Source organism: Rhineura floridana, chromosome 1, assembly GCF_030035675.1.
Source record: "Rhineura floridana isolate rRhiFlo1 chromosome 1, rRhiFlo1.hap2, whole genome shotgun sequence".
Lineage (NCBI taxonomy): Eukaryota > Metazoa > Chordata > Lepidosauria > Squamata > Rhineuridae > Rhineura > Rhineura floridana.
In genome coordinates this window covers 12,888,147-12,902,146 of record NC_084480.1, presented here as the reverse complement: position 1 = coordinate 12,902,146, position 14,000 = coordinate 12,888,147, and the positions used below count along the sequence as shown (strand labels likewise).

General features: G+C 43.2%; 1 protein-coding gene across 1 annotated transcript in view; it reads left to right on the top strand.

The window, feature by feature from the left end:
• LOXHD1 (lipoxygenase homology PLAT domains 1) overlaps window positions 1–13,174 on the top strand; it is a 225,390-nt gene extending 212,216 nt beyond the window's left edge. Inside the window, exons 36-40 of the mRNA XM_061636319.1 lie at window positions 2,074–2,259; window positions 7,569–7,739; window positions 8,926–9,064; window positions 10,005–10,166; window positions 12,636–13,174. Coding sequence (XP_061492303.1) covers window positions 2,074–2,259; window positions 7,569–7,739; window positions 8,926–9,064; window positions 10,005–10,166; window positions 12,636–13,116 — 1,139 coding nt within the window. The 3' untranslated portion in view covers window positions 13,117–13,174. The remainder of the gene's footprint in view (window positions 1–2,073; window positions 2,260–7,568; window positions 7,740–8,925; window positions 9,065–10,004; window positions 10,167–12,635) is intronic.
• Window positions 13,175–14,000: the final 826 nt, after the last annotated feature.

Here is a 14,000-nt window from a genome sequence, read left to right as displayed (position 1 = left end):
TAATGACCTAGAATTAGGAGTGAGCAGTGAAGTGGCCAAGTTTGCTGACGACACTAAATTGTTCAGGGTTGTTAAAACAAAAAGGGATTGCGAAGAGCTCCAAAAAGACCTCTCCAAACTGAGTGAATGGGCGGAAAAATGGCAAATGCAATTCAATAGAAACAAGTGTAAAATTATGCATATTGGAGCAAAACATCTTAATTTCACATATACACTCATGGGGTCTGAACTGGCCATGACCGACCAGGAGAGAGACCTCGGGGTTGTAGTGGACAGCATGATGAAAATGTTGACCCAGTGTGCAGCAGCTGTGAAAAAGGCAAATTCCATGCTAGGGATAATTAGGAAAGGTATTGAAAATAAAACAGCCGATATCATAATGCCGTTGTATAAATCTATGGTGCGGCTGCATTTGGAATACTGTGTACAGTTCTGGTCGCCTCATCTCAAAAAGGATATTATATAGTTGGAAAAGGTTCAGAAGAGGGCAACCAGAATTATCAAGGGGATGGAGCAACTCCCTTACGAGGAAAGGTCGCAGCATTTGGGGCTTTTTAGTTTAGAGAAAAGGCGGGTCAGAGGAGACATGATAGAAGTGTATAAAATTATGCATGGCATTGAGAAAGTGGATAGAGAAAAGTTTTTCTCCCTCTCTCATAATACTAGAACTCGTGGACATTCAAAGAAGCTGAATGTTGGAAGATTCAGGACAGACAAAAGGAAGTACTTCTTTACTCAGCGCATAGTTAAACTATGGAATTTGCTCCCACAAGCTGCAGTAATGGCCACCAGCTTGGATGGCTTTAAAAGAAGATTAGACAAATTCATGGAGGACAGGGCTATCAATGGCTACTAGCCATGTTGGCTGTGCTCTGCCACCCTAGTCAGAGGCAGCATGCTTCTGAAAACCAGTTGCCGGAAGCCTCAGGAGGGGAGAGTGTTCTTGTACTCGGGTCCTGCTTGTGGGCTTCCCCCAGGCACCTGGTTGGTCACTGTGAGAACAGGATGCTGGACTAGATGGGCCACTGGCCTGATCCAGCAGGCTCTTCTTATGTTCTTATGTTCTTAATGACTGAGAAAGCTGAAAATGCTCATGCAGGAAGGGCTACTGTTTAAAAAAAACCTGTTCAGAGCAACAGTAAATGGTTACAACTCAGAGAAAATTGCTAGGAAAACATGGAAGTCTGCCATTTTGTTTCAATTTTTGTGTATTAAAGTGGTGCAGCTAAACAATTGCATGTTCTTCATCCTCTTCTCTGGAAAAGGTGTGTGCATTCATTAGTTCCCGTCTAATCCCAACACGTCGCAACAAATTTGTTAGCTTTTAAGGTCCAACAAGGTTCTTTGCTGTTTTGTTGTCTTTATTTGGACAAGTGGATTATTTTGCTGACCATCCTAAAACAATAGACCTTGATTATTTCTGAGCAGGACCCTCTACCTAGGCCTAGACATCTGGATCTGGTAAGGGAAATAGATCTAGGAAATTATACTTGCCCAGTAATTATGGGACATTAAAATGGAACAAGGGAGATGCCTAATCTCCCTTGTTTCAATGCCCCATAATGCTCTGTTCTCTAGGGAAAGAAGGATCTATCCATTTCAGTTCTCTCCTTTTCTCTTTTTTCCAATCTTAAATTCAGTTCTCCACATTTCTGCAGCAAATTGCTGGTTTTTTTTTTTTTTTAAAGAATCCTCATGAAAATTCTCCAGCATTTTAGTGTGAATGTCTCTTAATAAACACATTTTTGTATGGAATCATGCTAGCCCTCTTCCAACAACAAAAGTTTTGATTAATGTATACATTTATGCAAGCAATTTCTCCTAATATAATGCATTTTTGTGTGTTATTTTCACTAATATATGCATTTATATGCACATTTTACCCTAGTATATGCATTTTTATAAACACTATTTGGTTGCAGAACATCAGAAAATTTGGATATGTACAATTTTTGAAGGATGGCTGTGTTTTGATTCTCACATTGTTGCGGAAAATGCACATTTGATAGATTTGGCTTTAAATGGGACCTGAATTTAATTTCTTCCCATCCACCCCATTCTTTCTTCCTGCAGGGGCTGGAACAGATGCCAATGTGTTCATGATCATCTTTGGGGAGAACGGGGACTCTGGGACTTTGGCCCTTAAAGAATCAAACCGGTCCAACAAGTTCGAAAGGGACCAGTTGGACGTTTTCTATTTCTCGGACGTGTTCAGTCTCAGAGACCTCTGCAAGGTGCGCATCTGGCATGACAACAAAGGTAAGAGAGATGTGATTCGTGTTAAGACTTACAGCAGTGGTGGGCAGCCTCTTTCAGTCTGAGGGCCGCATTTCTTCACGGGGAAACTCCCGGGGGCCTCGTGCCAGTGGTGGACGGGACCAGAGGCAAAATTGATTGGAGCAACAAATGTGACTCTTACCTTTGTAAGGTAGGCCTACGTCCCAGCCAGACAAAACTCAGAAGATTCCACACATGCAAGTGCATCTTTCCATTTTCCATCCAGGAAAGCAAGAAGCATTATCACAGTTCAAGGACACATCCCAGCAGAAGAAAGCGCTTGAGGAGGGTGCAGAGCAGGGCCAGTGAGGTGTGTGGCCTGGAGAGAGATTGTGGCCAGGAAGAATCCCAAGGATACCTGGAAGACCACATTTGGCCACTAGGCCCAAGGTTCCCTACCTCTGGTTTATACCATCAAAGAAGCCAAAGTGTTCTTTCTAGATAGTCAGACAGACGCACACACACTTAAATTTAAGCCATGGCAGCACCTGGAAAAAAACCTAGGGGGCACAAAGTATCTGATGGGTAGAGGATGAGCTTTATTCCACATGTTATATTTCTGAAAGAGAAATAACAGTATTTTTCATGCTCCTGACCAAAACATATTTTCTCTGAAGTAACTTCTGTTTGGGCCATAGCTCAGTGGTGGAACATATGACCCTCCAATTAGGGATGTTGGAGAATTAATGACAAAAATGGAAACAGGAGCAGAATTTGCTGGTGTTTGTTTATCCATCCCATGTCCGGAACGGAAATCAGTCCAGTGAATATAATCAGTGTTCGCTGCGGTTGTTGCTTTCAGCCCACAAATAATGTGCAACGCATTATGTCTCCTCCCCCTATTTGCATTGAAATAAATGGGGTGGAATAATGCAATGACAGTGTGATTTATGTAATTTACTTAAATTAAATAAGTAATGTGATTTCTCCAAAGCGGACAGCAAGACAAATAGTGTAGTTTTTGGTGGAAAACAAATGGCAGCAGACCAGAAACAGTGCTGCATGTGACAAATACAGGGCAGAATGGAAAAGATGCCTTCTTAAATCCCTCCCTTCAACCATCCTTTACTCTTTGCAATGAGATTTGTTAAAGAGTAAGCCATTGCTACTCTTTCAATATTCACTTATAGGTGGGTGCAGCATGATTCTAAGCATTGTTAATGATTGCAAGTAAGGATTCAGGAACTGGTTGGTGTATCTGGAATTAAAGGAGGTTTGTCTTGTTTATGGACAACTATGAGTCACCCAGAGGATTCCAAACAACCTCCTTCTGATTCAAGTTAAGAATTCTTGAGGAATTTATCTTTGCAAATTGCTATGCAAAATTTCCTCCTGCTCATCTTGGAATGTAGCTATCCAAGAGATCACTGAATTCAGAAATACAGTTCTCAGCAGTTCAAATGTATCAAGATCTAGCAACACGTCCAGAAACCAACAAATTCACCCTGCAGAGTTGTATTTTGGGGTGGTTAGCAATGCTAGCCGTACACAGCTAGAGCACTGCGTTTGGCTTTGTAGTTGGTGTGTTATGTTGGTTGGCTTAATGAAGCTGAAACGTTGGAAGAATCAGGACACAAGAAAGTACTTTTTCACATGGTGCACAGTTCAACTATGGAATTGACTTCCACAAGAGGCAGTGATGGTCATCAACTTGGATGGCTTTAAAAGAGGATTAGACAAATTCATGTAGGATAAGCCTGTCAATGGCCACTAGCCATGATCGGAGGCAGTATGCTTCCAAATGCCAGTTGCTGGAAACTGCAGGAGGGGAGAGTGCTGTTGCACTCAGGTCCTGCTTGCGGGCTTCCCGTGGGCATCTGGTTGGCCACTGTGAGAACAAGATGCTGGACTAGATGGGCCTTTGGCCTGATCCAGCAGGCTCTTCCTACATTCTTAAGACACACCGGAAATAGCCTAATCCCTCCATCACTACTTCCTCAAGAGCTGGGGGGTACAAAGTGTAGCCTTCTAAAAATGGTAACTAGGATGGCCATCACAAAAGGAAGGTATGTATGCATGTATGTATGTATGTATTTAATTAATTAATTAATGTCCTGCTCTTCCTACTGGCAGGAGCCCAGGGCGGCAATGTAGATGGAGCCCAGGTAGATGGCTGTCTCCCCTTCCCATGTAATTCAACCTCAGACACGTCCACAAATACAGTTACAAGGGCACCTCTTTGCCCGAGCGCCCTGTCTTGCTTTCTTTCTAAGTGGAGAAGCAGCTCCTTCCTGGTTCAACTCCAACACCAGCTGCTGCCAGTCCAGTGGCAGATTCCCAACTCGGAGTGTTGCCTTGCCACCAGCCGTCAGGCCATCATCAGCCCCCACATTCCCATGGCAGTGTCCAGCCCCTTCTCCTCTCACCACAAGCAACTGTTGAGATTCAAGTCCCTCCCACCTTTGCTTTCAGTTTGCGGAAGACTCTCTTTCCAAGCTGCTGGAAACAGGGTAGGCAGTCTTATTTGTAAAGGGTTTACTTCTCAGGAGATGCAAAAAAGGGGGGGCTGTATTTCTTCCAGCATACATGGCGCAGCTGGGTAATCCCTGAACAGTACCCTGCCTTCTGGAGTTCAAGGCTTGATTAAGTATAGGCAGGAAAGTAGGGCCTGGGCCGGATTAAGTGATGAGAAATGGCAGGTATGTAGTCGACCAGGGACAGGGCCACAGCGCAATGGGAGGGCATCTGCTTGGCATGCAGAACATCTCAGGTTCAGTCTCCAGCACCTCCACCTTGGAGAGTCATTGCATGTGAAAATAACATACAGAAATGCATTACAGTAGGGGAAATCAGAGCTTGGAAAAGTTACTTTTTTGAACTACAACTCCCATCAGCCCCAGCCAGCATGGCCACTGGATTGGGCTGATGGAAGTTGTAGTTCAAAAAAGTAACTTTTCCAAGCTCTGCGGAAATTGCTTGGCAATGTGGCCGTGTTAATGAGGTGCAGTACTGAGTATTGAGCTGGATGGACCAATGATCAGACTCCGTGCAAAGCAGCTGCCTGTACTTGGCAGTGTTCCTGTGTGCCCCCACCCATGCCTTATCTCATGCTGGGTGTCATAACAGTAGCACATTAAATGGTCAAGAGTGGGCAGGGATGCTCCTTTTCATAGGACGCCTGCCTTATAGGCTGTGGGCTGTATTCAGCGGACTCCTACTCAGAGTAAACCCACTGACATTAATGAACCTGAGTTAGTCAAGTCTATTAACTTCACGGTAGCATTGAATAACGCCCTGTTTGTCCATCTAGGCTAGTACTTTGGCTGGCGATGGCTCTCCAGGCCAAGTGAGGTTTCTCACAGCACCTGCTTACCTGATCTTTTTAACCAGTGAGGTCCGCCTGGTGCCTTCATTGACATCTTTTTGGCACCAGGTAAAGACTTACCTTTTCTCTCAGGCATTTGACAGACTGAGATGATGATGTTTGTTATTAGTTTGCTACCAAAGCTTTCTGTGGCTGTCTGAGGGTGTTGCTGTTTTATTGTTTTGTGTCTATGGTATATTTGTTTTTGCTTTTAATATTTTTGTGAGGCCACAGATTAGGGTTCACAGATAAGGGAAACATTAATTTATCATCATTTAATTGCATGGTACTATGGTATGATACTAAGGCCCTATATAGTTAGTACCAGGTTACTTGAGAGACCATCTTATCCCTAATATACACAGTAGGGTACTGTGGTCTGTAGGAGATCTGCAAGTTCCAAAGACCTCAGGTGCCTACTCCACAGCAGGGCCTTCACTGTGGCTGCCCCTCTTCTGTGCAACAGCATTTCTATCGAGATACGATAGGTGCCCACTATCTGCACTTTCCAGAAACAGCTGAAAACATTTTTGTTCTGACAAACTTTTCCAGCTGGATGAATAGGTCTCTGCCATGGAGTGTACTTGGTATTGTTTCTAAATATATCTGCTGTTATTTTCTGTGTTGTTTTAAACTAGCTGTCTTTACTCTACCTTGCACATTACCTTGATGTGTGTGGTAGCCAGCAAATACATACGTACATATGTATTATACATCCATACGTACTTTCAGGGAAAGGGGATTTTTTTGCCTCAGGTTCCAAAATAACTGGGCTGGCTTTGGGTACTCTGTGCCTTGATTTGCAGGGGCAGATGGGTTGTGTTTGCTGCTCCACCTCAAGCAGCAAAATGCCTTAGGCCAGCCCCAGGAGCCCTTTCTATGGGTTCACTGACTGTGTATGTGTGTGAGAGAGACAGATCACGATCATGCCTACTGTGCTTATCCCTGGCCATCACATGTTCATTACAAGGTCAGAACAGAGCCTGTGCACATCCACCTGTACAAATGAAGGCTCTCTCTGGGTGATCGAGAACCCTGGGGGGGAAAGCAGAACCTCTGATAGCATGAACAGAGGCTATGCATGTGCTCAGCTGAGTTCTTTGGGTAAAGGAGGTTGGGAATAGGAATACTGGGAAATTTGATTCAGTTCGCATTTGAAGGCAAACCCACCTAATCTGCACTTTTCCAAAACAATACGCCAACTGAAACGCAGCCGTTTTTTCACATTCACACTTCTCTGTGTAAATTTGGGAAAGGAGCCTATAATAAGATGCCAATAGTAAGATCCCAAGCCTGGGATCATGCAGAGGTGAGCAGCCAGCCAGCCACCACAGCAACTGCCTGGTAAGACAACTGACTGAAATGACAGAACCTGGAGAAACAGGACTGTACTTTCCAAAGTCTGGCCGATATGCATGGCCACATTGCCAAGCAATTGCCCTCAACTGTAATGCATTTCTGTATGTTCTTTCAACTGGTGCACGCATTAAATGCACACTTTACATTAGTATATGCATTTTGGTACACCTTACTCGGCTGGCAAACCGCATTATGAAATTCAGAGAAGTGCAGATTTTGAAAGGCGGCCATGCTTTGGCTCACATCTTGTTTCAGAAAGCGAGAATTAGGTAAATTCAAATTTAAATGCAAACGGAATTTGTTTTATTTATTTATTTATTCCATGTATATCCCACCTTCCCTCCAAGGAGCCCAACGTGGTATATATGGCATTTCATCCTCGCATCAGCCCTGTGAGGCTTAAAGGCAAGGACTGGCCCTAGGTCACACCTTGTGAGCTTCACTGCTGAGTGGAGATTCGAACCTGGTCTCCCAGGTGCTACTCCGACACCCTAACCATTACACCACACTGACTCTCAGTGGACTTCCTCCTCCATCCCTAATCCTGTGACTTGTACAGTTTACCTGAAGACAGTGGCAATCTAGCTGTTTCATGATCCCAAGCAACGAGATGCTTCCTTTCCCACAGGAGTTGGGCCTGGCTGGCACCTGGAATACATCGATGTGGAAGACTCCCTCATAGATAAGATATTCCGCTTCCAGTGTGATCGCTGGCTGGCAAAGGGCGAAGACGATGGGCAGCTCATGCGAGAACTGGCGTGTGCCAATAATGACATCCTGGAGCTGAAGGAGCGAACCTGTAGGTCTGATTGGCAGAGCTTGGCTGCAGAGGGGGCAGGGAAGTGACCTCGCTGTAAATCTGGATTTATTCAGCTTTTAACTCTAACTAAAAAACAACAACCCAACAACTTGATCTTGATAGCCATTTTCTTAAAAACGAAAGTCATGCTAGCCTTCTTCCAGTATTCTCCTACATGTGCAAACTACATGTGGGGAAGAAAGTGGCGGGATCGTGTCCCCAGTCCTGCCCCTGACATTGGGCACAAACTGGCCATTGTTGGAAGCTTCTGAAAGGGGAAGTCTACATGTCAGCATCTGTTTGTACATAGGGTTTCATGCAATCAGTACCCCTGCGCAGTTGGAGGTCCTGATCATGGGAAGGCCTACCCTGAAAGAGGGCTCCTATCTCAACATCTGCAAGAGAAAACCATGGAAATGTCAGGTGTAGGAACCTCCTTAGAGCTGGGGAAAGGAATAGGCCAGGCATGTGTGTAAAGGGGAATAAAAGTTGAGGTGATTATGTTTGTTGTACCACCAATGTAGACCAGGCATTCGGATGCTTACCTAGGCCAAAGATGGGGTTTAGAAGGGTGCTCCCTACTCCATTATCTTTGCATGAATAAACAGTATTACGCAGGGTTCTGCAGTGAGAGATCCAGGGATACTAACAGCTCCTTTCTTCAGGCTGGCTCCTTCCAGGAGTTGGAAGGCAACCAAAACCGGGGCAGGAAAGAAGCAGTTCTACTGTGCTGTCCCCACAGCTTTAACGCCTGAAAATAATCAGTAGGCCATACAAATCACGAAGATGCATCTTAATGCTTTTGCATTAAAAAATATTTTATGTTTGTCATGCATTAGGTGGAAAGTGCAGGCTTTAAAGCAGGGATGGGGAACCTATGGCCCTCAAGATGTTCCTGGACTACAACTACCATCAACCCTGACCATGGCCATGCTGGTTGGGGCTCTTGGGAGCTGCAGTCCATAATATCTGGAGGGTCATAGGTTCCCCATCCCTGCTTTAAGGACAGGGAAAGAAACCCAAATCTTTTCCCTTTGGGATCTTATGGTGTGTGTGCCACAATTTAATAGCAAATGAAGCAGGAATCGCCTACAAGCTGAAATGGCATCTATGGACTAGGAAGGTTTCGGGGGCTACTTCTCCTTTCTTCTTCCCCTTCAGTGTATGCTCTCTTTTGACTTTCAAGCTTATGAGATCCTGACAGTCACCAGCGACAGAGACAACGCAGAGACCAAAGAAAATGTTGCTGTTATTTTTGAAGGGAAGATGGGACGTTCCAAAGAGTTCCTCCTGGAGAACTCCTCCAAAAAAAGGAGATTTTTAAGGTAAGCGAGATGATCTTAATAGTATCATGTGCTGCAACCTTTATTCAATCAGTCTGTTAGAACAATTGATTCAAAATATTTTGATTGGTTAAAAAGGTATCCAAAGGTGAATCTGTGAATTGGTCAGCAGATCTTATTTTTAAAATGGTTTTATCCTAGAATCACAGAGCTGGTGGAGGTAATCTCATCCATCCCACTGCTTGGTACAGAAATCTTGCACATCCACAAGCCCTGATAAAAGCTGTAGATGGCATGTGTCACTGTCAAAGATGCCTCTTCTAAGATAGAAACACAGGAGACAGTGGGCATATGTTCCTGATTTTTTTTCTGCACAGCCATGAAGGCTAGAAACTTAATTGTTTTCAAGAGCAAAAGAGAAAATCTCAGATGCGGTTTCCATGTTATGAAGGAAGGAGCAGGGTAAATTCTTATCGGAACATCCTGCTGATTATTTAAAGAAATAATGCCAGTGCCAAGGCTGTGCATGCCATTGCTTATGAAGCCAAAATGGTATCGCACATGCACAAGAAGGAAGTATCAGGAGGCTTGAGGGAACTTCAAGGTTAGCAGAAGTACAAAAAATATATTTGGGAGTAAGTATCCTAAAGGGGGGGGAGGTCCCACAAAACAGCCCAATAAGGACTGAATGTGCCCAATGGCCACAGAATGCTGACTGGTGGTGGTGGGGAACGGGGAGGGGAGGAGGAATGAAATGGAGTGACTAGAACCCTGAACAGGAGCACTCTGCACTGAAATATTTTGTGGTCATCCTTACTTGCAACACACATATCCGCCTTTGCTAAATAATTTGCAGATAAAATCAAATGATGGTTTTTTAATCACCTCAGACAAATGAACTTCTGTCCTCTGATCACTACTGTTTGTTGACCTGCCTGATATTAATTAAAGCTGGTTGGGTTTTTTTGGGGGGGTACTCCAGAGGAGCAACAGATGTATTTGAGTTTACTTCAAAGAATGTCGGTGATATCGCAGCCATCTGTGTGGGACTCTGTCCAAAAGATGGAAAGAAATCAAGCGTAAAAGCAGATGTCTACTGGCACGTGCAGGAGATTATTATTACAGAAATGCAGCTTCACAACAAGTAAGTGGCTCATAGCAAGGAACAGCAGAGATGGCCAGTCTGTGGCATTCAATGATGCCACAAAGAGTAGAAATAGCTGGATGTGGTGGCGAGGAATGGAGGATAAATTTGGTTCAGTTTGCATTTAAAGGAGAACCTACCGAATCCACACTTTCAGAAACAATATCCAAACCGAAACACAGACATCCTTCAAAATTCACACTTCTCCAAATTTTGTGATCCAGTTCTCCAACCAAACAATGTTTACAAAAATGCATATATTGGGGAAATGTGTGCATAAAAATTGATATATTAGTGAAAATGACATTATATTGTGGGAAATTCCTTGCCAAAATGTGTACACCACTGAAAACTGCATACAAAAGTGTGTTTTAGGTGAAGTTGGCACTGCAGTGATGACAATTTGTGTTGTGGAAATGTGGAGAACTTCCTTTAAGACTGAAAACAAGAAAAACCTGAAGAACCGAAATCGACAGGTTTTCCATCCCTAAAGAGAAAGAATGAAACGCTGGTACCTCCACCACTTTTCCTAGTGAGGCCCATTCCCCCCAACATTACAGGATTTTCCCCTCCCCCAAAACGTGCAAGGGGGTCACCCTCTTTCGCTCATCCCAACCCCCTATTTTCTTTTTTTTTTAAATACATCCATAGAGAATTTTGTGCTCAGTGTTACACCCTTCTCTACAGGTGGGTTGTGATGCCCTTCCCTGGCTCTCCCTGTCAGGTTCCTACCTGCGCGTGGCTACTGCCTGTCACTAGGCACCACCAGGGACTCCACCAGTCCGGACTGTCCTTTTTTATTGTTTCTCTCACCGCTCTAGCACAGATCTCAACAGATCCCCCTGCTAGGCAACCACCAGTCACGTCCTAATACTAGTATTCCCAGAGACTCTGAATACTGGTATTGTTATTCTCTTCACCGCTGCCACCATTTGTTACAGTTTCCCTTCAGCCTTGGTCATTACCTTACCCTCCCTTCTGGTCTGTGAAACCCCAGCCAAGGATCAGGCCTTTGGTAAACCAAATTAAGTATTTATTAAAGATAACAAAGCTAACAAGATTAACAAGATTTCTTCTTAAGGCACATAAGCATATGGTTTTACTCAATACTAATCTGAACTCCACCCCCCTCCTTCTCCACTCTCTCCTGGCAAACAACTCTCTAAACCCCACCAAGCAACCCACTCTTTCTCTTCTCCCCCCAGATTCCACTCTCACTCTTCCTTTTATACCTTCAGCCATTTTAAACACTCAGCCAATCATCTAGCATTCTACTGCCCATTCACTCCCCCTCCTCTTTCACTCCACTTACCATGTATCTTCTAAACAACAACACTTACCATATATACATTAATATAGGAACATCACATGGGTCATTTGGGTTCACAACAGCTGTTAGTTATTTCATTTGTTAATTTCCCAGGGAACCAGTTGCACAAGCGTGCCCCCAACACACTTTTTGGAAATGATTACATAGGGACTGGAGCTGAAAACACAAATCGCCATTTGCTAGCAAAGCTCGACACATCTCATTTCAACAAATGAGCTTGGGGGTCTTATCCATCCCACTTGTCACACTTGCCTGTTACCATCTGATGATACTTTACATTGAAGCTGCCAAAGAATCAACCTATCATGCAACTCATTCCCATCATGGGTTTGAGAGTAAGAGTGATTGTACAGTGAATGATTAATCTCGTGGTATTTCAAAGATGTGCCAAGGTAAGTTTTTGTGTGTGTTAAACAACAAATCTTTATCCTAAGAAGTCCATTGGCATAAATAAAATATGATTACCTATTTTCCAATAAACATCATGTAGCAATCTGGGAGTGCTAGGTACCTTAGGTTACCTCCAGACTGGATTTCTACAGTGGGCTCTATGTGAGGCTATCCTTGACGCTGATCCAGAAGCTGCAGTTAGTACAAAATGCAGCAGCTTGGCTGCTAACTGGGACAGAATATTGGCATAATGCCACTGCTGAAAAAAACTGCACTGGCTGCCAATCAGCTATTGGGAGATTCAAAGTGCTTGTATTGGTGTCTTTCTTTTTTCGTTTTTAACAAAATGCATATACTGCTTGATTGTAGAAAACCTCAAGAGACACAATTCATAAATGAAATTATTAGTAATATTAGTATTAGTTATTATTCCGAGACTGAATGGGGAAAAGGAGGAGACAGAGATTACAACCATTCAGAGATGGGGCAGAGGGGAATGAGCTACACATCCAATTAAATTGGTTTCTATACCTGGTATGCTATGGAACTTTGCCAACCAAAGGAATTTAAACAAAAGAAGGATAGCAAAACATTCAATCAAACAGGATTTAGCAAAGCTAACAAAATACTTGTGAGGGAAAGTACTCCTCTCTCCCAGGAAAAATAGACTCCCTAGAGCAAAATATTTGGTCAAAAAAGTACCCCATTAATCCTCCCAAGTTCAAAGCTTTGTTCTGTTCCTTTGACAGGTATTTCTTCAGGTGCAATGCAAAACTCCCGCTCTGTGGAAAGAGAGGTGACCGCAAAGTCTTTGAGTGTGCCAAGGTGATCGAGAGCTTTGCCAGCAAAGCTCGGAGTTTGGTGCCAGTCAAATATGAGGTCATTGTTGTGACAGGATTTGAGAAGGGATCCGGCACAGATGCCAATGTCCTCATTACCATCTTTGGCATGAATGGAGATTCGGGCAAACGGGCGCTCAAGCAGAAGTTCCGCAACCTCTTTGAACGGGGTAGTACCAACCGATTTTACTTGGAGATCCTTGAACTTGGGGAGTTGAAAAAAGTTCGTATTGAGCATGACAGTAGTGGGATATCATGCGGATGGTTGGTAGAACGGGTTGAAATCACCAACTCAGCGACAGGCGTGACAACAAACTTCCCCTGTGGGAAGTGGCTGGATAAGAATCGAGGGGATGGATTGACGTGGAGAGAGCTGTTCCCAAAGAGTTAATGGCAAGCTTTAAATGTACACTTTTCTGAAAGGCTCAAACCTGACCTGGCAACGGGAATTCCAATCTGGATTTCTGATCCTCCATCCCAAACTGAATTTCAAAACAAACCCATTTAAATTTAAACCAATCAATTTCTTTCCAAAAGGCTTATGATAACAGGATTTTGGCAAAGTTTATATTCACTTCATTTGTCATTACCGAACCTGTTCGCTAGAGAGCTTTTTAAATGTTTCCTTCAAAATGCTGTGTTCCATTGTTTTTAATAATAAATGTTATTTGATTTACCATTTTTTTAAATAAAGAACAAAAACTACATGCTTAAAAAAGAGAAAAATAGAACACACCTTTTTCTGATTTAAAACATTACCAGTGTGTGCTATGGGGCCATTTTATTTGTAAGCCGCCCTGAGTTCCAGTTTTGGAAAAAGGGCGGGGTAAAAATAAAGAGTAATAATAAATAATAATAATTTTAGCTTTGTCAGATTATATCCTGGTACTTAAGCACTAATAAAGTTGTTTTTAAAACTATTGTTGTATTATAGGCATCAATAAATCCCATATGATGAGCTGGACAACCCATCCAGAGTTCCGAATATGCCAACCCCGGATTGGTTGCTTATGATTAAGTTAATAGAGACATCCTTGCATCTGGAGTAACACTGTGTAATGCAGTTATAATAATTATTATTGTTATTGTTGTTGTTTATTTCTACCCCGCCTTTTGGCCAAAAGGCCCTCAAGGTGGCTTACCAAAAAAATAAACACAAATATAAAAATACATCAATAAAAACAATACAGTTTACAAAAAGCAGCAGTTACAACATCCAATAAAATACATTAACAAATCACAAAGCAAAAATTCACTCCTCTCTCTTCTTCGCCT